The sequence below is a fragment of the Zootoca vivipara genome, chromosome 7 (genome assembly GCF_963506605.1).
Source record: "Zootoca vivipara chromosome 7, rZooViv1.1, whole genome shotgun sequence".
In the NCBI taxonomy this organism is placed as follows: Eukaryota; Metazoa; Chordata; class Lepidosauria; order Squamata; family Lacertidae; genus Zootoca; species Zootoca vivipara.
In genome coordinates, this window is record NC_083282.1 from 10,062,739 (window position 1) to 10,087,176 (window position 24,438).

The 24,438-nt window shown below is 43.3% G+C and overlaps 1 protein-coding gene across 3 annotated transcripts in view; it reads left to right on the forward strand.

Moving 5' to 3' along the window:
* The window catches only part of HMCN1 (hemicentin 1), a 280,560-nt gene that overhangs the window by 41,920 nt on the left and 214,202 nt on the right, over positions 1-24,438 (forward strand). For all 3 annotated transcript variants that reach the window (XM_060276655.1, XM_060276656.1, XM_060276657.1), the window contains exons 2-4: positions 5,873-5,943; positions 7,498-7,656; positions 10,227-10,349. In XM_060276655.1, coding sequence (XP_060132638.1) covers positions 5,873-5,943; positions 7,498-7,656; positions 10,227-10,349 — 353 coding nt within the window. The remainder of the gene's footprint in view (positions 1-5,872; positions 5,944-7,497; positions 7,657-10,226; positions 10,350-24,438) is intronic.

Sequence of the window (24,438 nt, forward strand, 5' to 3'; positions counted from 1 at the left end):
GTCCCAGTGTAAGAGGACTGACAAAATGGCAAAATGTTGCGATATATGTGGGTGTGCATGCATCTGTCTGGAAGTACAGTAGTTTAAGCCTCCCTCCCCAAATGCTAACATCTATGATCAGAGACCATGCTGATAAGGCAGGGTTGGAGAACCTTTGGCCCTCCAGATGTTGTCGGACTCTAGTTTTCATCCGTTCAAGGCAGGATAGTAGTCAATGGTTAAAGATGATGGGAGTTGTAGTCCAGAAACATCTGAAGAACCAAAAGTTCCTTGGCTCTTCTATAAATCATTACTTCATGTGCAAAAAGTAAAACAATAATCTACTCTGACTAGTTCTTGAACGTTTAAAGCAATTTAGAGCAGTTTCTCAGTGTGATCTCTTCCCACCGGGTTGTCATTTTCTTTCTCTCACTTACTCAACATCCCATCTTACTGGGCGGTTATTGGGGGGGAGTGGGTTGCTGATGATGTGTACACATCTTAAGATCATAGCTGCCAAGTCTCCCGTTTTTCGCGGGAAACCCCCGGATTTTAATCTGTTTCCTGCTGTTCTCCCGAATGGAAAAAAATATCCCGGAAATCCCCTGGATTTCCTACCTGCCAGAGGCTCCATTTTGGGTGCCGCTCTGCCCATGTCTGGGCACTGGAAACCGGGCATCGCCGGCACCAGAAGTTGCTTCTACGCATGTCCAGATACCTTATTGTTATGCTTTATGCCTTAGTCCAGGGGTCAGCAAACTTTTTCAGCATGCGGCCGGTCTACTGTCCTTCAGACTTTGTTGGGGGGGGGGCTATATTTGGGGGTGGTGGTGAATGAATTTCTATGCCCCACAAATAACCCAGAGATGCACCTATATAATTATAAATGTAAAAGGTGCATGTAGGTGACACAGCACCTTTCTCAGAAACCGCTTGACCGATTCCGTTCAAATTTGGACACCACGTTCCATTCCACAGGTTGTGTAGACAGATGCCACATAAAACCCCCAAACCCCCGTGTTTCAGAACTCACAAATCATACGAAACTGCATGCTGGGAGTACAGGAGAGATTGCAACACAGCGCCCTCTAGCAATGGCTACACTGGTACTGCACCTAGGAAAGCTTCCCTCTCCACAGTAGCTTGGCTCGGCTTTGCAGACTAGGCTGTTTTCCAGACTAGGCCGAGTGGAGGTAGGGGCTTGCCTGGGTGGGGGGGTGGGGAGTGGCCTGAATAGGTCATGGGTCGGGACAGAGTGGGCCCAATCACAGGGATGGGGGGGTGAGGGGAGTTTGAAGGGGGACTCTGAGGCTCCATTTAACAGACTGAGCCACAGCAACGCGTGGCACGGACAGCTAGTTTTAAATAAAAGCAATTTTTTTTAAAAAAGTTTCACTTATGTAAAAACACCACACAGGCACCACAAATAACCCAGAGATGTATTTTAAATAAAAGGACACATTCTACTCATGTAAAAACACGCTGATTCCCAGACAGTCCACGGGCCGGATTGAGAAGGCGATTGGGCCGGATCCGGCCCCCAGGCCTTAGTTTGCCTACCTTAGTCTGAAGGATTTTGTGCTGAGTGACAAAGGCTGGACTGAAATATCTCAGTGTTTCTTACAAATTACCCCCCCTCCCGCGCGAAAATAGAGCTGATCTTTTGCTGCTTAACTTGTGTGCATGGGAGGGATTTATCCAGAAGGTTTGGGAGGGGGTTTCCACGCATCTTACTGGGTCTCAGCAGGAAGTGTGGCTCATGGGATACTGCTTCCTGCCGGCCCCACTTCCCGGAATGCCTTGGGAGCTATGCGATGCTTAATGATATGGTGTCACTTGCAAGGAATTTGAGGAAACACAGCCTGCAGGAAACTTCGGAGAAAGCCTTGCACTGTTGCAAATGGTGTGGGGATTTTTAAGTTGAAAAAGCAAGGGGTCCTTGGCCACCTTATATGGTTAAGCATGAACCCCAAAACTTTTTCTCCTTCTCCTGTATATTTTTTGGGGGGGCATGTTGTGTTTCCCACCCACCCAACAACTGGCCAAAAAGTAAGATTTCCCCAAAGGCTGGCAATTCTCTACTTCAGACACAAGGAAAAGACTCTTGGTGTATCTTCTGTTTCCACGTGCTTTGAGCCCACACCTTTCAAATGCTTCTGTTTAGGCATTGCAAGTGCCTTGAAGGGATGAACAGATGTCTCAGTCCATGTAATTGGAAAAGTTATAGTTCATTTACTTTCCAGTGAACTCAAGGCAGCTAAAAAGTCCAAAACACAAAACAATATTTCAAAATATAAAATCATCATCGAGTTAAAACCCCAGAATAAACACCAAGGAAACCACAGCCATCTTGCTGTGTTAGTTCCTTAGATCTTCCACTTCATGTGAAATTTATTTTGTTGATGTCTTGTGCATCGTTATGTTTATTAGCAAAGAGTCGTTTCCAAACACTTGCAAATGCCACAACAGCATTTGTGAGTTACATTATGAAGTCACAATTATAAAACAAACAGGATGATTACTGTCAAACTGTTGTGGAAACTTTCATCTACACAAAATGTACCGACATGCTTCAAAATGTGTGTTATTGTTGTCGGTTTACTGAGATATAGATTTATTTATTCAGACTATTTCCTGTTTGTTTATTATGGAGGGGTGTTGGCTTCAAATTTATTTTTGGGTGGGAGGTACCAACATTCTTATGGCCTGTCAAATCTGTTGGCAGAGAGTTTTGTGTTGTAGTGTTTGGTCAGTTGCTTAGGGACCGGCCTAAACACCATCTTGGTTGTGTTAACTACGATTTTGTGGTTTTCCAGTTTAGGAAGACACAGCCTTGTTCAGTAACATGCAAGCATGGCTTAGGGGGGAAAAATCCTTTCCATATGTCATCAATTCAATGTGCTTTCAAAGTAGTTTTGAAAATTCCAGAGCTAAGTTTGATATTTGTTCTTTTGTGTTGAAACTATATAATAAGTGTGATACTTCTGACTCGTAGTTGCACCATGTTTCATGATATACTGTATTGTAATCATGTATGGAAAGAGAGGTATTTCGTAAATGCACTGGTGACTTCAGCCTAACTTTTCATTTTATACTGTAGGGTCTCAGAAATGTTTATCTGTAATTTATATTTCCCCCCACAACTTCTCATGGTACAGTATATGTGTCATCCATTTCATTAGTGCTTTCCAACTTTTTTATTTATTTAAAAAAATATCCCCGTAAGCAGAAAATTAGAACAGCAGAAAAGGATAGGGCTAGAATATTTCTCCCTGGTGTGCTAGCTTTCTGCTTCGAGGGAGATTTTTCTGGTATTTCCCACCTGCAATCTAAAAGGGTAGTCAATCCTACCACCTCTTTCTGTTGCGTTAGAGTGGTGCCACAGGGACAATGTTACCGCAACACTGAATATTACTCACTCCTGCTGCCCCCTTTAATTCAGGGCGTGAGGTGTTTGGAAGAGACGCCAGTGATGTTTTTAAAATAAAAGGCAGGTAACCCTCGTATATGAGATTGGGGTTTGATAGAACCTCAAGGAAGACAAACCAGACATGGCAAATGTCACCCATGGTTCTGGTTTTTCTCGGTGTATCGGGGTCTCCTTTCACCATATTTTGCAAAATGTTTATTCATGTGGCATGCTTTTTTCTAGTGCCAAATCTGCATCTCAGATTTCTTGGCACTTGGATATGTGAGTTGTATAGTTTGAGATGGTATGTGGTGCAATAATGTTGGACTAGGAGTGGAGAGACCTAAATTGAAACCTCTGCTAACTCCTGAAAACTTACTGGGTGACCTTGGTCCAACTATTATCCCTTGGCTTAACCTAACCTACCTCCTAGGGTTGTGACGCTAAATTTGCAGAAGGAGTGAACCATGTTGCAATATGCCATATATACAGGCATCCCCAAACTGCGGCCCTCCAGATGTTTTGGCCTACAACTCCCATGATACCTAGCTAAGAGGAACAGTGGTCAGGGATGATGGGAATTGTAGTCCAAAACATCTGGAGGGCTGAAGTTTGGGGATGCCTGCATATATACAAACGTTGAGTCTGAATACTCACTAACTTCAGTGAGTCTACTCTGAGTAGGACTAGGGCCTTCTGGCGGTTCCCTCACTGCGAGAAGTGAGGTTACAGGGAACCAGGCAGAGGGCCTTCTCGGTAGTGGCACCCACCCTGTGGAACGCCCTCCCATTAGATGTCAAGGAAATAAATAACTATCTGGCTTTTGCAAGATATCAGAAGGCAGCCCTGTTTAGGGAAGTTTTTAATGTTTGATGTTTTATCATGTTTTTAATATTCTATTGGGAGCCGCCCAGGGTGGCTTGGGAAACCCAGCCAGATAGGTGTGGTATAAATATATTATTATTATTATTATTATTATTATTAGCGACATCCCAAAAACATTCAGTGTTTGAATCCTTTTCCTTATGTAGCCCAAACAAGGGGGGAATTATCAGCAGACTTAGGTGGATTGAACTGGGCAGCCTAGGGAAGGACTGTTCTCTGAAGCAGTGAATTGCATGAACCAAATCCTGTCAGGAAACAAATACTAAATACAAGCCATCCATTTTTAAATACAGTACTTAAAATAACAGAATCAGCTCTTTTTCTTACTGTAGTCAATAACAACAACAACAACAACAACAACAACAACAACAATAACAACAACAACAATTTATTATTTATACCCTGCCCATCTGGCTGGGTCCCCCCCCCTGGTCACTCTGGGCGGCTTCCAACACACATTAAAATACATTAAAATATCACAGATTAAAAACTTCCCTAAACAGGGCTGCCTTTAGGTATTTCCTAAATGTCAGGTAGTTGTTTATCTCTCTGACCTATGATGGGAGGGCGTTCCACAGGGCGGGTGCCACTACCGAGAAGGCCCACCCCCCATTTCCGTTGTAAATATATCAGGAAAAACCTGGTCAAAACAAGCACTTAGTGCAGGGGTAGGCAACCTAAGGCCCGTGGGCTGGATGCAGCCCAATCGCCTTCTAAATCCGGCCTGTGGATGGTCCAGGAATCAGCGTGTTTTTACATGAGTGGAATGTGTGCTTTTATTTAAAATGCATCTCTGGGTTATTTGTGGGGCATAGGAATTCGTTCACCACCACCCCAAATAGTCTGGCCCCCACAAGGTCTGAGGGACGGTGGACCGGCCCCCGGCTGAAAAAGGTTGCTGACCCCTGACTTAGTGGTTCCTTATATGAATTAATTTCCCTGGGAGACGGTTAACTCGTCTGAAGCCAGAAATCCAGAAATCCACTTATTTAACAGTAAATAGACCAATACTTGTATACTTCCTTTTAACAGGCAGGAATTGTCCAAACCCCAACAATGTCATTGTTTGTCAGAGTTAATGCAAGTCCTACTGATCCATATTTTAACTGTACAGTGTGTTTTGTTTTGTTTTGTTTTGTTTTTAAACTGTTTCCCACAAACCTCCATCCAAACAGAGAATTCTTGACCTCATGGGATCTTTCTGGTGTAGCCTGAGGTATCTGATGCTGCTTCTCAGCAAAATAAGTGATTGTAGGGAATGATGTTTTGCTTTTCAGGGTTTTGGCTGGGCAAAAGGAAGTAGTGTTTGTTTGTGTGTATGTGTATGTGTGGAACATGTGTGTGTGTGTGTCTGTGTGTGACTTGTAGTACTGTTTGTACATATTTTCTCACAGTTGGGGAATTGTGCTTGTAGAGCTGCCCAAATGGGACAGCACTTCACAAAGAGGCCATTTGGCATGTCACCATTCAAAAATAAATAAATATAAATAAATCTGTAAATGACCTTGTTTCTCATGTCAGATCCCGTGATTGCAAAGCTGTTGATTCCCTGTAGATTTCCTGTAAAATGCAATTTGCTTTTTTCTTTTCCCCTTTCAGAAATTGGTCCTGTAACAATTACCACGGATCCCAAGAAATTTCAATATGAACTCAGGGAGCTATACGTTCAGGTGAGTGTCTCTCTCCTTTCCACAATTGCTTTGGGTGGAAAAGGAAGCTAAGCCCACTCAGAATCATAGAATTGTAGAGTTGAAAGGGGTTATCTTTTTCAGCTCCCCTGCAGCTCTATCCCAGCCCCAAAACAATAACTGGGGGGTTTAATTACAGATTAAAGAGGATCCAGATTAAAGAGGATCCAGCTAAATGAGGCTTCTCAGAAATAAATTCATGGCAGCACAGTAACTTTTCCAAGACAATGTTTACATACAGCAACAGGAGACGGATGGACAACAAGGCTGTACTGATTTGTCCCCAAAGACAAACAAATACTGCCAGTTCATATGAATTACAGGGTTTTTTCTCCCCCTTTAAAATGCTCTTTCTCAATTTTTCTCCCCCTTTAAAATGCTCTTTCTCAATTTTTCTCCCCCTTTAAAATGCTCTTTCTCAAATTTTCCCCCAGTTCACTTTTTTTTTCTGCTTGGCCCTCCATTCTAAAGTCAGAAGCTACATTTTTAAAGAGACTTATTAGCACATCATTCGTCTCAGAACAAGTATTTTATGTTTAGCTAATAACTAGTTTTCATATATTGTTCACATTTACTTCCTGCTTTTCTAACTCCTCTTCAAGGCAGCTTTAAATAAAGAAAGGCGGTAAAGCAAAACAACCAACAGAAAACAAAACACAGTGGCAACCGCAGGGACAACATAAATTAAAGATGTTTTTGTAATATAACTGGCCAAAGATTTGAGAAAACAGAATGACATTTACCTGGTCCCTAAATCATAATAAAGTAGACACCTGGGGAATATACTTAGTTTTTTTTAATTAATTTTTTCTTACATTTTCTGTGTTTGCAATTTAGAATATTCATTTCAACAACCTTAAAAGATCAACGACTTCCCTTCTTCTCCTTCCATGGTTCATTTAGCATAACATAAATCCCTGCATATTTTACATAAACTACACCATTCAGTATTCCATTATTACATCCATCAAAACTTATTTACACTGTTGAATTTATCTTAATGCTGCCAAGGTTTTCAAGTGTACACAACCCCCCCCCCATATATTCAATAAACATTTTCCAATCTTCTCTCAACCTATGTTCTTCTGATTCTCTTATTCTACCCTGTTTCTCATATTTTAAGACATACCCATAAAATAAGCCACAGCAGGATTTTTAAGCATTCAAGGAATATAAGCCATACCCCGAAAATAAGACATAGTGATAGGCGCAGCAGCAATGCCGGCCGCGGCAGGAGGAGGAGGAAAAAAATAAGACATCCCTTGAAAATAAGCCATAGTGTGTTTTTTTGAGGAAAAAATAAATATAAGACATGTCTTATAATATGAGAAACACGGTATATGTTAGGTCCACAAGCTGTGCATATTCCATCAGTTCAAGTTGCTGTTCTTCCTTAGTTGGGACCTTGCTCGTTTTCCATTTTGGTGCTAATGAGGAGGTTAAATGAATTCAGATTTTTTAATGACTTTTAAAACTTTAGTACTTTTTTATTTTTAAAAAACTTACATTATTTCCCTGTTTCCCGATTATAAACAGGGTGGCGGTGACTGTCCAGAGATGAGCATTGGGGCGATCAAGATTGCTCTAGAAATTTCTCTCCCTGGTTCATTCATCTATGTTTTTACTGATGCGCGATCCAAAGACTACAAGCTGACCCACGAGGTCTTGCAGCTGATTCAGCAAAAGCAGTCGCAGGTAGGAAACAAATTCCAATTCTGATTGTTGCAAAAACTGCCATTTTTAATTATTATTATAGTTTTTTTTTTAAGTCTCTTTTTTAAAAAGTGAAATGTGTCCCTATTGATTACGGTCAAATACCACCTTGGGTAAAATATGTAAATGACAGTTTGATCCCATGCAGAAGTCAGTTTTATTAGATTCAGCAGGACTTACTTTTAGGGAATTGTGTTTAGGATTGAATCATACAAGTTGGAGGTGATCAGTTTCAACAAATAATAAGTAGGTCCATAAAATATTGAGATGAGTAGAAGAAACTACCTCATCACAGGTCACATATAGTTTTATTGATGTGTATGATATTCTATTTTTTCTAAATCTTTATATCATTTGATTATTATATCATGGAATATATGCTTTAATACAGGCGTTGGCAATGTTTTCCGGCCATGGGCCGGATCATTCCCACGGACGATTGTCCGTGGGCTGGACATGCACCGGACATGCGCAGAAGCGGTTTCCGGTGCCTGCGCTGCCCATGTCCGAGGCTCTGGAAATCGCTTCTGTGCATGTCCGGAAGCCGAAATCGCGTCTAGACATGCACAGAAGTGATTTCCAGCACTCGGCGCACCATCCCATGCTCAAAATGTCCGCAGTGCCAGAAATTGCTTCTGCACATGTCCAAAAGCTGAAAATTGCGTCTGGACATGCACAGAAGTGATTTCCGGCGCCTGCACTGCCCATGTCCAAAATGTCCGCAGTGCCAGAAATCGCTTCTGCGCATGTCCAGAAGCCAAAAATCGCGTCTGGACATGCACAGAAGTGATTTCCGGCTCCGCACCGCCCCTGTCCAAAATGTCTGCAGTGCCAGAAATTCGCTTCTGCGGCTGCGCAGACGCGATTTCTGGCGCTGCTCGGCGAGTTTAGTGCTGAGTGGGCGGCTCGGTTCACAGGCGGTCCTTGGGCCAGATAAATGGCCTCCATGGGCCGGATGTTGCCAACCTATGCTTTAATATATACAGAATATACACTGTAAAATATTTCATTAATAAAATTCCCGTTTTCCATTCTGTGTCTATCTTATTCTATTATTGTGACTTCCCTCCACCACAGCTCAACATCCTTTGATATGTTTTAAACCAGTCATTGTGTTATATATAATGTGTATGATATTCTAGGCAGGTTTTAGCAATGTATCAGCTTTCCTCACCTTAGCTATCATTCCCTTCGTGTCCGATGTTCAGGTGTGAATGCCATTGGTTATGCAGCCTACAGGGCATGTTCTCAACTCCTGGTGCCTTGAAATAGACCCTTGTTTGAAATCCTTGAGACCCATTGTCAATCAGTGCAGACGGTGCTGAACTAAGTGAGCCACTAGTCTGACTCAGATCAATGCAGCTTCCTATGTTCCTGTTAGGGTCAACAGGTGCAACAGAGCACAGAAGCTTGCAGAAGGGCAGGCAATCTGGTGGCAAAAAACCCCAAACTTTAAAGGGACACCTGAAACAAACCTGAGGAAGACAGATCAGAAAACCACTGATAACTGATTTACGTATAAGCTAAACAAGCTACGGCCTAGGGCCCCACTCTCTTGGGGCCCCCCAAAAAAATTAAAGGAAAAAACCAACCTGTATGTACATTTCCAAAATATAAGATAAAAACAAATAAAATAAAACCTACATACAGCAACAGTGTTTTGTGTTGTGTAGGCTTCTATGATGTAAGTAATGGGCCCCGCCTGCTAGCCTGCTCCCTAAAATATCACTGGTTTCCTCTTTTCTATATATAAGGTGCCTTCATGGCAACATGTGCAAATGGCTTTAGATATATATTAAGTCCATAAATTAGCATATAGCATGTATTCAGCAGGAAAAAAAACAGTGACAATTTGTTGTTGACAAAGGACAGCTGGACATATAAAGGGCCCCCATTTCCTTCAGTAGCTTAGGGCCTCATCAAACTTAAACTCCAGCCCTCATAACCGGGTTGGGTGGTGAATGTAATGGAGTATCCTGCAGGAGGCACAGCTGACTGGAACACTAAACAGGAACACTCCATACGGTAAGATTTTACTGCAGGTCCCAGTTGCACTAAAGGGCTATAGTTTTTGCCTGGTCCCCATCAGCATGTGCCCACCAGCTGTTCCGGTTATTGAGCAGGGACAAAACTACCACTGGAAGGTCTGCAGAACTGAAGTCTGCAGCTGGGTAGGAGAGAAAAAAGCAAAGAAGTAACAGCTTCCAAGTTTTTACCTCTCTATTTAACTGGAATCTGGCACGTTCAGCAGCTATTTATTTTTTTAAAGTTATGCTACGACTAATAAAAACTTGTAATTACCCGAGGCACTAATGAATGTTATGAAGTAATGTGTCCTATCATCCTGCTTGCCAATATGGTATTGTTCTTCTGAAAGTTATTACGCTAATTACTTAAGACTGAAAATATTAAATTAAGTGTATCCTCTTTAATGACATAATGTATATTTCCTTCACTAATTGATTTCTGATGCTTTGCTTTTTTCCCATTCTTTTGCGTACGAGGGCTGTTTAAATATCCTTGTTTCTTCCCCCCCCCCCAAAACCATGTAGGTTGTGTTTGTTCTAACAGGAGACTGTGATGATAGAGGACATATTGGCTACAAGGTCTATGAAGAAATTGCATCAACAAGTTCTGGTCAGGTTTTTCACTTGGACAAAAAGCAAGTTAATGAGGTAGGAATGAGTGGAGTTTAATTTCCATGGCAGTCCTATATGGGTATTGATGGGATGTGAATTTTTAGCTAGCGGCCTCAGTTTTGAACTGAACAATTCCTGCTAAATGTTTCATCAATGAAGCTGACCCTAAAGATAGAAATTGTGGGAGAAGAAACTCAATATTTCTATTCATGTACAGTGGTACCTCTACTTACGAATTTAATGTGTTCCGAACGCACATTTGTAAGTCGAATCCCATAGGAATGCATTGGGAGAAAAAATTCGTAAGTAGAAGCAAGTAAGTAGAATCTAAAAATTCGTAAGTAGAAAAAATCCTATCTAAACCGCATCCAAGATGGCGGACGGAGCTCTGTTTGTAAGTAGAAACATTCATAAGTAGAGTTATTCGTAAGTAGAGGTACCACTGTATTCATTCCATTTGTATCCTGTCCTTCCTTCAGTGAGCTCAGGATAACATAGATGGAGCTATTCCATTTTATTTTTACAACAACACTATGAGGTAAGTTAGATGCAGAGATTTGCTCAAGGTCGTCCAATCAATTTAATTAGCGAGCAGAGATTTGAACTCAGGTCTTCTTGGCTCAACTCCCAACACTCTATATTTACTGGCTTACTCCAGAAATCTGGATAGATTTTTAGATACTGCTTCCTTCCCTGCGGATTTGTCATCTTTCCGCAGGGCCTGCAAGACAGAGCTGTTCCGCCTGGCCTTTGGGTTGGACTTAGTCTGACCCCTGTGTTTTCCTCCCTCATGGCTTGGATTTATGGACTGCTTAAAATGAGGCTGCATTTTAATATTGTATTTTAATCTGTATTTTAATTAATTGCTTTTTATGTTTTATTGTAATTTTATTGGTGTTAGCCGCCCTGAGCCCGGTTTTGACTGGGGAGGGCGGGGTATAAATAATTTTTTTAAAAAAATAATAATATTATTATTCCTTCCAGCTATGGGAAAGCATGGCATTTGAACTAGCGTCCCGTGTTACAAATGGTTGTTTAAGAAGTGTGCCTTTATTTAATTTCTGTTCAAAGAGGGTTTGTTAGCTCTGCGAAGCCCAATGGAACAGAGAGATACTGTTCTACCAAAATACCAATCTTGCACAATGCCCAGCTATAAAGTATTGCTTGAGACTGAAGTAAATGCAGCAAAAGAGCTGCATGAATAACTCTCCAGTGACTTTAGTCGAAACCTTGCAAATAGCAGCTCTGGTGGTGTGGGTAACTGGAACCGTAGCATGGACAGAGAAGGGGTATAATCTTCTCAGTCGTACCTTGGATCTCAAATGCTTTGGCTCCTGAACAAATCAGCTCCTGAACAATCGAAACCCGGAAGTGAGTGTTCCAGTTTTCAAACAATTTTTGGAAGCTGAACGTCTGGCACGGCTTCCGATTGGCTGCTCCTGCAGCCAATCGGAAGCCGCGCCTTGGTTTTCGAGCGGTCCCGGAAGTCGAATGGACTCCCGGAATGCATTCTGTTTGAGATCCAAGGTACAACTGTACTTTGATTCTTAGTTTCATTATATGTACACTGAAAACACGATTGATTGATTGATTGATTGAATTTATGTACTGCCCTATACCCGGAGGTCTCAGGGTGGTTCACAGAAAAGATAACATAAGAACTACAATATATATAATCAAACAACAACCCAATAACATCTCCCCCCTCCCAAGAGCCACATTTTAAAGGGCATAGGACAGGGGTCGGCAAGGTTTACCTCGCCTGGGCTGGTTCACTCCAGCAGAGATCCCTCTGTGGGCCGGATCCGTGTGCGGCCACGATTTCCGGCATCTGCATCTGCGCAGAAAGGATTTCTGTTGTCTGTGCAGACATGATTTCTGGTGTCTGAGCATGCACAGACATGATTTCCAGCACCGCGGAAGTGAGTCTCTGCGCCGTGCCGGTTTAGCGCAGCATGCGGGGACTTGCCCGAGTGGGCGGCTCGGTTCAGGGGCGACTTGTGGGCCGGTTAAACAATCCCCATGGGCTGCTTGTGGCCCATGGGCCTTAGGTTGCCTACCCCTGGCATAGGATGGCAACCAAATGCCTGATTAAAAAGGAATGTTTTTGTCTGGCGTCTAAAGGTGTATAAATGAAGGCGCCAGGTGAACTTCTCTGGAGAGAACATTTCACAGACAGGGAGCCACTGCAGAAAAGGCCCTGTTCTTGTGTTGCCACCTTCCGGACCTCTCGAGGAGGCGGCACATGAAGAAGGGCCTCAGAAGATGATCTCAGGGTCCGGGTAGGTTCATTTGGAAGAGGTTGCTGATGGTTGCTCAGTTCAGAAAAGTCTACATGCAGAGATGCAGTGGTCAGCCTCCAATGTGGAATGGGTGTCTCTGGTGCACATTTAGCTAACCAGCTTCTTGTGGTGCTCTAGCAGTTCTTTCCTGGCACAGCAACATGCCTGAAACACCATTTGGGGATTTCTGAATTAGCTCTGCTGATTTGCTTACTCTGAGTAATTGCATTCACAATTGGGCACCATTCCACTACTTGGGCGGAAGACACAGTTTCATTTTTGGTTAAAGCCATTCCCAAGAGAAGCACGACAAAGGTGTTATGAAGGGACTGTAAACTTGGAACACTTTGGGGAACTTTCAGGTTCCACGTTGTAACTGCGGACAATCGCTATTTCGTAAGCTCTCATGACTGAATTTGCTGAATCAAAAAAGTCACATGTTGTTAATTTTGGTAATCTAAATCATCTGCCCTAGTCGTAAACATTCTCTTGGACTTCCCAATATACACAGTATTCCATCAGCTGCTTTGCGGTATGACTCAGAAAAAAATATGAATATAGTGGTTTTTTAAATGGAATTTTGGTTTATGCAGGCAGAGTTTGACTGCTTTATTGTCCCACGCATGTAAACTTTTCAGACATTTTGATCACGAGCTTTTGGATTGCTATTTGTTTTTCTAGTTGTAGATCTGGATATGTTGTACTTGGAAGCATCGTGTCTGTTACAGCAAGTTTTTGTTAAATAAATTGAAACTGGGAATTTACATGACTTGGCCTTCAAGAGGAAGCGTATCTGTATGTGGTAGGTAGGGACTTAAAGAGCTTTCTTATTCTGCAGAACATTGACTTTAATATACTACTAAAAATAGATTCTAATAAACGTTTTTTCTCACACAGGGAAGTGATTACCTCCCTCACTTTAATCAAGTCACAATTGTATTCAAACGCACTGGGTACTTTGAGGGGTTTGGCAAATCATGGATCTGGAGGTCAAGTGCCAGCTAACCACAAAACCAAATTGTAACCTCATGATGCCCCAGCGTAAAATGGTCAACACAACACGTCTTTATAAGACTTTACCACAGCAAGAGGGAAAACTGTGTCAGTGACCAGCTGAATTCACTCTGTATACAATAGATGGAATTCACGATGCTATTTATGAGCGTTCCAACGGATTTTAGGATTCTCAGAGGGCATGTCCATTCTACACACTTAAACTGATTTAATAGTCATTAGCTCTTCCCAAGTCACCCTAGGAATGGTAGTTTGGCATGATGGGGGTGGTGAGGCTAGCTGCCATCTGTAGCAGGCATTGACATGTTCTTAGGAGTTTGAATAACTTATTTACAATTAAATAGTTGCCCACAACACATTTCTAGGGTGCCGGATGGCTTTGGGCACAGCACAGAGAGCAAGACAAGCCCACACATTGTATGGTGCTGATAACACCAAGGTTGTAGGTTCAATCGCCATATGGGACACCTGCATATTCCTGCATTCCAGGGGGTTGGACTAGATGCTCCTTAGGGTCCCTTCCAAATCTGCAGTTCTATAAGTCTATGATTCTGTGTGTCTATTCCCATCCCAGTTCCAAACGAGACTGGCCCCATGTCTATTGTTCTCTTACAACATCATCTCTAGCTGGGGAGGAGGGAACACCTGCATTTTTAGCACACCTTCTGGAAACATTTCCAGCTAATAGTTTCCATGACAAGAAATCACCTGTACTCTTTAGTCATGCACAGAGGCCAGAGGGCCTTCTCGGTAGTGGTGCCCGCCCTGTGGAAAATCCTCCCATCAGATGTCAAGGAAATAAACAACTATCTGACTTTTAGAATATATCTGAAGGCAGCCCTGTTTAGGGAAGTTTTTAATGTTTGATGTTTTATCGTGTTTTTAATATTCTGTTGGGAGCTGCCCAGAGCGGCTGGGGAGACCCAGCCAGATGGGCAGAATATGAATAATAAAATTTATTATTATTATTATTATTACTACTACTACTACTACTATTTGACGGACTTGGCTAGAGCCATTCACCAGGAGTTGTCAGTGAGGAGAGACAGTGCTGTGTACTTGACCTCCTGGCAGCGGAGTCTGGATTATTCAAGCAGCTTTAAACTTGGAAGTATTCTTGAATAGGTTTTTATTCAGTCTGATTCTGTTCTGAATTGGAATGCAAAATTAACAATGGTGCGTCCTTTGTTATGTCATATCTGACACTATGCCATATATAATGTTGACAACATAGCTGCTGTTCAACCTTCAAGTCTGGGCAAAGTATTAGGATTGTATATAATGTTACATGATTACTTAAGTCCACTAATTTTAATGGTTTCATTCTGAGTAGAACTTAAATGCAACCCTTAGGTACAACTGCAGTGGTACCTTGGTTCTCGAACGGCTTTGTTGTCGAACAAACGCCACAAACCCAGAAGTAAGTGCTCTGGTTTACAAACGTTTTTCAGAAGCTGAGCATCCTATGCAGCTTCCGTTTGAGTGCAGGAAGGACAGTAAATGCAGTCGTAATCAACCATATTTATTTATGAGGAAAACGGTGGGTGACGACAACATAAAATAAGTAAAAATGACTTTTTGAAAAGTGGGGGAAGCATTTTTTGGCCCTGCCATTTGTTGGTCAAACAGGGCTTTTTTTGTTTTGTTTAGCTTTAAATGTGATTGAACAGAAACCACAGTAAGAGCGGAGAAAGAAGAAAGAAAGAAAGAAAGAAAAAGAAAGAAAGAAGAGCACCAGTAGTTCTGTTATGCTGACTTCAATCTTTAGCTACACTAAATAAGGGCTCGTCTGCACTTCCTCTTCCCCCGCTGCTTCTCCCTGTGAAAAACTGCTCTTTAGTGTTCAATTGGAGCAAATGGCAATTCAGGTTTTCTACAGATGGATGCTTGCTCCGATTTAGCACCAAAGAGTGGGTTTTCCCTGGGAAAGGAGCAGGACAGGAGGAAAACTGTGTGGACCCGTGTTTTCTAGGCACTAGACAAGCAGAGGTGCGAATAAGCCCCGAGTAGTGCTTATCTGGTGTATAATTGGTTCCCTACTTGTTTTCAAGCACTAGTTTGGTGTGATAAATGCACAGGCTGGAATCCAGAGGAGTGTGTGCATGAAATTTATGCACCTGGATATTCCCCCAGAGTTTCCTTTTCAGAACGTGCTCCTCCCTAGAACTCTTTAAATCATTCTGTAAATCTCCCTGAATCCAAAAAGTATCTTAGGAATTAGACAGAAGACCTGCATGAAAGGGGCATGGTAGTTTTTCTCCTTCAGAAAGCTCTTGTGTGTAATTCCCAAACTGTTTTCCGATTTGAAGGCACTAAAGAACAGCTTGGAAGTTTCTGGAGTTGGGAATGCGTAAAAAGTGCCTTTTGAAAGAAACACCTGGCTAGGGCTGGGGAACATGCACACACATTTTATGGTGTTGTGTCAAGACTGTGCTGCGCCGATTATTGCAAATACCATTAGCATTGCAGTCATTTTTGTCGTCACATAAAAGCATGCCAAGCTCTGGCCTGTAAAATAATAAAGGCCTAATTATTCTAGTCTACTTCTTTTAGCTTTTAGATGGTTCCACCAGGGAAAAGAGATTTGAAAATTCCACCTAAACATTTGTTGCTTGCATTCTGAAGTTAGCATTTGTTCTGGCTAAAAGCCACTTTTTTTTTTTGGTTAAAACAAACAATCCCATCAATACTAACTGAACCCAGGCCTTTGCACCTGAAATTCTGAACAGTTTGGATAAGCACCATGAGATACAGATAGTTTTCAACAATACTAACTAAATGAGGTTCTGTAGCACTTGTAAGCCTAGGGTGCAAAGGACTCCTTGCCATTGTCAGGGGATGGGGCCGGGGGCACTGTACATTCTCTTAGCTATTCACAGATGTGAAAGATAGCACATAGCATGCATGTTTCTGTGGAACTGATGAAATTTCACACCTTTGCTGAAGGCTACGCAAATATTTTGTTCATGAACTCGAGAATGCAAGCATGTTATTTGTTAAAACAGAGCGGTTTTTCCTCTATGAGTTGTGTTCTTATATATTAACACAGTTTCAGTTTTATTTCCTTTTGGCCTCCATGATCCAATGTGTAGAATAATGGACTTTAGAGCTAGTTTCAAATTCCAACATATCCCCAAAAAATTGCTGGGCACGTGAAACGCAGAGTTTTTTGCAGGTTCCCCTAAAGGTGTCCTCTTAATACTCTGGGCGGCTCCCAACAGCATATTAAAAACATAATAAAACATCAAACGTTAAAAACTTTCTTAAACAGGGTTGCCTTCAGATGTCTTCTGAAAGTCAGATAGTTGTTTATTTCCTTGACATCGGATGGGAGGGCGTTCCACAGGGCAGGTGCCACTACTGAGAAGGCCCTCTGCCTGGTTCCCTGTAACCTCACTTCTTGCAATGAGGGAACTGCCAGAAGGCCCTCGAAGGTGGAGCTCAGTGTCTGGGCTAAACAATTGGGGTGGAGACGCTCCTTCAGGTATATGGGCTGAGACCGTTTAGGGCTTTAAAGGTCAGCACCAACACTTTGAATTGTGCTTGGAAATGTACTGGGAGCCAATGTAGGTATTTCAAGACCGGTGTTATGTAGTCTCAGTGGCCACTCTCAGTCACCAGTCGAGCTGCCACATTCTTGATTAATTGCAGTTTCTGGGTCATCTTCAAAGGTAGCCCCACATAGAGCGCATTGCAGCAGTCCAAGTGGGAGATAACCAGAGCATGTACCACTCCGGGAAGACAGTCTGCGGGCACGTGGAGTCTCAGTCTGTGTATCAGATGGAGCTGGTAGACAACTGCCCTTCAGGTAATCTTTGGGAGGAACATCTGAAAATTAAACAGTAGATCAGAATCCCATGTGAGAATTTAATGGGTGTTTAATTTGGGAGGTTGACCATTGTAAATTTCCTAGCTGGCTGCATTGCAGGGCAGGATAGCCCGCCAAGACTAAAGTTTAAAAAGCCCAATCATGGGCAGCCAATGGGGCGGACCTGGACAAGGAAGTTATTAATGTTCTCTTCCACCAACTGAGGATAAAAGCCCGCTGCAACTTGCAATTGCAGCACAGTTGGCCGAAGAGCAAATTGAGAGAGCAGATTGTCAACATTAAACAGAAGATTATGATGAGTATGTATTTGTAACACACATTGCCACAGGCACAAACTTGCATGAGCCTTTGGAAAATGTAAATGACATTTTCCTGCCAGATTTTTTCTTTTGCCTCTGCATTGTTTGTCTCTAGGCAGGACTGCAAACTTGCTAATTTGCCCTTTGCCTTTATAAACTGGTGTCCTGAGTAGACTACATGCTAACACAGCTGGCTTTGACTTGATGATAAAATGTGTCAAGCCCAGTTGGAGTGTTTATTTTGAAATTACAATTTTCAAATGTGTTCTGAATTTTGGCTATTTTATTTTATGAGAACCTCTCAGCACACAATATGGTTTTTAGTTGATTCATATGCATTTTTATCATGTTTACAGCTGGTTAACACCTTTTGATATCAACATTACGTAAGCTTCTAACATTTGGTTTGAACTGATGCTGTCATTGGATCTTGCCTTAAACATTACAATATTCATCAGAGGCCCTCCTTAGGGATCTGTTTTCTGAGATAAGAAAATGTGCAAATGGAGAGAGCGCCTGTTCAGTTTGGGTGCCCTGCATGTAGAATGTTTTTCTGGCATCAAGCAATTACCCTTCTATTTTCCCAGGCCTTCTAGCAAGTTACCCATCTGGTTTTCAATCTGCTAGAGGATTTTATCATTGGTTGCCGCTTGTTTTTATTGGTTTGGCGTTGTTATAAATACAACTTTACTTTCTGCTGTGTTATAGCAATTGTGAGCACTGCCCTGGGGATTTTTGAATTGAAGAGCAGCATGGAAATGTTTCAGATAAATAAATATAGCATGCCACCTGGTTTATTAACATACTTATCTATAAAATGAGCTAGTACAAAGCAATGGTCTGTGGTGGATCTACATTGTCTGAATCCAGTCAACTAGCTTATTTTAGAGATGCTTTGCTAATTACAGATAGCAAACTGGTTGATAACTAACAGGGATTGGATGTAAGGCCCTTTTTGAATATAGGGATGACTACCACTGTGGCCCGGGCGCTGTGGTTAAACCACTGAGCCTAGGGCTTGCTGATCAGAAGGTCGGCGGTTCGAATCCCTGTGACGGGGTGAGCTCCCGTTGCTTGGTCCCAGCTCCTGCCAACCTAGCAGTTCGAAAGCACGTCAAGATGCAAGTAGATAAATAGGAACCGCTATAGTGGGAAGGTAAACTGTGTTTCCATGTGCTGCTCTGGTTTGCCAGAAGCGGCTTTGTCATGCTGGCCACATGACCTGGAAGCTATACGCCGGCTCCCTCGGCTAATAATGCGAGATGAGTGTGCAACCCCAGAGTCAGTCACGACTGGACCTAATGGTCAGGGGTCCCTTTACCTTTACCACTGTGGCCCAAACTTTAGGAAATAACCTGGATGAATTGATAAATGAGAATATTACTCCCAGCAGGGAGGCCCCACCAGTCGATGTTAGATTTCAACAGTTCTGGGGGCAAATATTGTATGCCTGGTGTTTTATTTCTTTTTAACTGCAAAATAAGGTTCTTGACCTCAGTTCACGGTACTGGAGGCCAGTCTGGTAAGCTTTCCAAAGATTCTGTTATTTGGTTGACCTCATCATCATGACCATAATATAGTGAATGATAATGTTGCATCCATTCATTGGGTCTGATAGTGCACACTGGAACATTAGGACCATTCTCCAGCAGGCCTGATATTCTACGCTAAAAGAGGCGAATGTCCTTATCGTGAGAGGCCTTTCTTAGAATATGCCAAGCATATTCTCGGCCTCATTGATGTGGTCTGAAGGAAAGCAGAGCAATACTTTTGGCTGCAGGAGTTGCCAGAAGGAGGCATACAAGGCGCCTCCAAATTCAGATGAATGGCAGATAATAATAGTAATAATGTACACCCCCCCCCAGCTGTTTGAGACTTTAAATGTTAATATGAGCACTTGGAATCAGGTCTGGAAATGGACTAAAAGGCAGCGCAGAAGGGAGACTGGCACAATATGCTCTTACCTACCAGTCTCCATCAGTAATGTCGCCGTTCCCAGTGGAATTTTTGGGTGGGCTGTCTTCGACGGTAGCCCCTCATATAACACATTCCTGTATTCCAGCCAGGAGGCTTAAAACTTCTCCATTTTTCCCTTTGAAATTGCGCTCTTCTTCAGCCCTGTTGAAAACTGTGACGTTTTCCTTAATTGATACCGGTGCTAATTAATTCACCATTTATAGTATGGAAAGACTCAGCTTTGTTGGATGAAATTTGCTCCCTCGTGTTAGTAGTACAATAAATCCCTCTTTCTCCCCTGTCCTTTTTAACTCTGCAAGTTGAATGTAAATGTAGTCCATTCAGTATGGGGGCGGGGGAAATGAGCAGAATTTGTCGCAGACTCTTAAACTCAAAACATATGTCAAGTACATTTTAGATTCCATACTTCAGTATCGCATGTTTGTTTAAGCCTAGAAATAATTCGCCGCAGACCACTTCAATTTTCAGGACTTCTCATTGATTTCTAATTAAAGTTCCCTTCTCCAACTTGATGTTAACCTCATCATCTGCCTCCTTACAGCCTGTTTGACTGTCATGGAAAATGCTTTGGTGGTTTGCAAGAGAAGTGGGTGATGCACGGTTAGACTTTTGCAGTCATTAGCCCCCCCGCCGCCCCATACCCTCCAGTAGGATAACACCTTCTTGTGTCTAAACCAGCCTTGCTCCACTTTGATTGGATAATAAGAACTGCAGTGAGCCCCAGAAAGCTGGACGTGTATCTTCTTCTTCTTCTTCTTCTTCTTCTTCTTCTTCTTCTTCTTCTTCTTCTTCTTCTTCTTCTTCTTCTTCTTCTTCTTCTTCTATCACTCGTAGCTGAGTAAGATTGTCTTCCATAAACACGATTTTAACGGTGTGGATTTGCCAAATGTGCCTTCAATTGTCTTTTACGACTGCTAGGTGGTGACCCCACTGGGCGCGGTAATCCAGTCAGGGGAAAAGAGAGGCAGACTAAGTTTAGGGCACCTTTTCTAGCCCCTCCCCCTTCTCGGAGTGAGCAGAGTGGACCCTGAAAAGGGCTGCTCAGTCATGGATACAGCTGCCGAGCTGCTCAACTGCCTGCCTCGTTCCTTGAGTCAGAACGACTGAATCTGTATCCACCGCCCAGGGGCTTCCAGATTTCACGATCCTGCCCCCGTTACCATTTGCCGATCGCCATGGGACTTTTGGGTTTTGGGTTGGGTTTTGGGAAGACGCCTGTGTGTGATTTTGTTTTATGTGTGTAGACCAGTGCACGCTGACCAACGCACAGTCTTCAGAGTAGGGCTCTGTTCTGATGGCATGAAGTAGTCACGACAAATTGGTAGATTCCTATCTGCTGCAGCCTTCATCCGCCTTCACAGCCGTTGCAACCACGACAAGGTGATGATCCAGCATGTATAAGTAGACTGCCGACAGTAAGAGCTGTTCCACAGTGGAACAGACTCCCTTGGGAGGTGGTGGACCTTCATTCCTTCAGCAGAGGTTGGATGGCCATCTGTCATGGATGCTTTAGTTGAGATTCTTGCATTGCAAGGGGTTGGACCAGATGACTGCGATGTCCCTTCCAACTCTACAATTCTATGCTTTTTAGAACTCACAGGGTTCTTCTGAGCAAGGTCTGGAGAGAACTGACCTGTAGCAAAGGGCAGTTGGTAATGAGGTGTCATATGATTGCTGGAGATACATCTCTCATGGGAGTTGTAAGGGATTTAAGGGAACAGTCTTGTAACTCTACACCCCAGTGTTCCTGAGATAGTGCCTTTTGCCTTCTCCACTGTGGTCCTTAAAAAGAAGAAGCAGGCATGAGTTTGTGGTTGGGCTAGACAAGGTGATGCTCCCTTTGGCAGCTGGTCCTCTTTCTCCTCCACGAGGCCTATGGATTCATTCTCCATTAATTCTATGTCTGGCAGATTCAGGGCTGTAATACTGGTACGCCGGCTGAGACCCTACCTGCCCACAGACTGTCTCACCAGAGTGGTGCATGCTCTAGTTATCTCCCGCTTGGACTACTGCAATGCGCTCTATGTGGGGCTGCCTTTGAAGGTGACCTGGAAACTACAATTAATCCAGAATGTGGCAGCTAGACTGGTGACTGGGAGTGGCTGCCAAGACCATATAACACCATGTTTCCGAGCACAATTCAAAGTGTTGGTGCTGACCCTTAAGTGGCCTTGGTCCAGTATACCTGAAGGAGCATCTCCACCCCCATCGTCCAGCCCAGACACTGAGGTCCAGCGCCAAGGGCCTTCTGACAGTTCCCTCACTGCGAGAAGTGAGGTTACAGGGAACCAGGCAGAGGGCCTTCTCGGTAGTGGCTCCCGCCCTGTGGAACGCCCTCCCATCCAATGTCAAGGAAATAAACAACTATCTGGCTTTTAGAAGACACCTAAAGGCAGCCCTGTATTGGGAAGTTTTTAATGTTTGATGTTTTAGTATGTTCTGATATATGCTGTGAGCAGCCAAGAGTGGCTGGGGAAACTCAGCCAGATGGGCAGGGTATACTGTAAGTAATAAATAATTATGATGATGATTATTACTGTGGGTAGATGAATTATGCGAGGCCCAGGGTCGGCTCATGATATGCCTGTACGGGTAACTTGTACTCTTATGGCAGCATGTTAAAAATAGTTGCAGTAACATACTGAGCTTATAAAAAAATTCCTTCAGTAGCACCTTAAAGACCAACTAAGTTTTTATTTTGGTATGAGCTTTCATGTGCATGCACACTTCTTCAGATACACTGAAACAGAAGAGCCGGACCGGAAATCGCGGAAATCGGTGAGAGTCGAAAGTGCCTCTGGGCATGGGCAGACGGCCTCCCCTTTCCGAGGCGGGCTAGAACTCCGCCCCCTCTCCCCATCGCTTGTGCTGTGGATTAAGCCGGGCTGGGGGATCCGTTCCAAACATTGGACTCGTCACTTCCCCTGTCCCTGCAGCTATGTGTCGTTAGCAGCTCCGCTACAGACAAACATTCAACAGGTTGAGCCCTCTCTCAGACGCGAATGGAGTTGCTAACGACACATAGCTGCGGGGAGAGGGAAAGTGAAGAAGTGTGCATGCACACGAAAGCTCACACCAAAATAAAAACTTAGTTGGTCTTTAAGGTGCTACTGAAGGAATTTTTTTTATTTTGCTTCGACTCAGACCAACACGGCTACCTACCTGTAACTAGAACTATACTGAGCTCATGGCAGTGATGTTACAGGTTGTGATTGGTCAGGGCTTGGGAGATGAAAAGCTTTTTTGAAAGAAAGGTGGAATACAAATGTAAACATGTCGGAGCTCACCACGAACTTCTCCCTTGTTCTCTTAGGGTGGAAAAGGCACCCACCTACGGTGCGGTGGAGCTGAGCTCTGGCTGGGGGGGGGGGGAAAGCCCTGAATGTAATAGGTACATAAAATCAAGAAAGCATGCTCCTGGACTTGTCTGCTTTTGAGTTAAATGGGTGCAGACGAGGAATTTCTCATTTTTTATTGTTAGGTATGGGTGCTTGTGCTAAGTTTGGTAGATATGGAAGTACTGTTTCTCCATGGCATGGAGGGTATTGTGCCCTGGCATTGCTTGCTGACCACCAACATTGCCAGGTAAATCCACCGCGGCAGAGAAGGCATCCCACCAGAGAAGGCACTTTTCCCAGCGCCTTCTCAAACCCAGAGCCGGTTCTGTTTTATTCATTTCAACACTACCTTCACCCGCGGCAGCAAGCTAAGAACATCAGCTTCATTTAAAGCAATGCGATGGAGGGCTTCTCTTCTCTTTGCTTTCTATTACATGTGCTAAGACCTGTCCAAAAAAGCAAAGAAACCCAAAGCCGCATGTAACATGCCAAAGTTTATGAACTTGAATTCCAGTCTATTTTTAAAGGTTTGGGGCTAGCGTGGTTTTTCCCCCCGACTTCACATCCAGGGAGCTTGGTGAAGCTTTTATCCTTCAAGCTTTGCATTGCGAACCCAGGGGATGTGAACCCAAACTGAAAAAACAGTTTGTACAAAGCTCTGCACACTGGGACCTGCCAACTTTTGCACAGACTTTTTAGCAATGAGTGCATTGGCAGCCACAGGGAAAATATAAAACCATGAGCTGGACTGTAAAAATGCTGGTCTCCTGAGCTGCGCCAAGGCTTGGATCCAGTACAGGGAGCACCAAGGCAGTTTTGGGCAAAGCCTGGGAAGTCCCAAGGTGAAACTCAGATGAATCTGATATGTTGGAGGGACAGAACCAGACAGTTTGGATCATGGGTAGGCAAACTAAGGCCCGGGGGCTGGATCCGGCCCAATCACCTTTTTAATCCAGCCCGCGGACGGTCCGGGAATCAGTGTGTTTTTACATGAGTAGAATGTGTCCTTTTATTTAAAATGCATCTCTGGGTTATTTGTGTGGCATAGGAATTCCAAAATATAGTCTGGCCCCCCACAAGGTCTGAGGGACAGTGGACCGGCCCCCTGCTGAAAAAGTTTGCTGGCCCCTGGTTTGGACAAATGTTTTGAGAGCTAACGGTCCAAGGTGGACTCAGGGTAGAGCTTGGAATAATCTAGAGTGTATTGGCTTTTGACTCTGAGGCCTTAAGTCTTCTATCCTATGCACACTTACCTGGGAGTAAGCGCCATTGACCATAGTGTAGGACATGCTTCTGAGTATGGCTACATAGGATTGCATTGCACTGGTGGTATAGGGAAGTTTTTAATGTTTGCTGCTTTATTGTGTTTTTAATTACAGGTAGGTA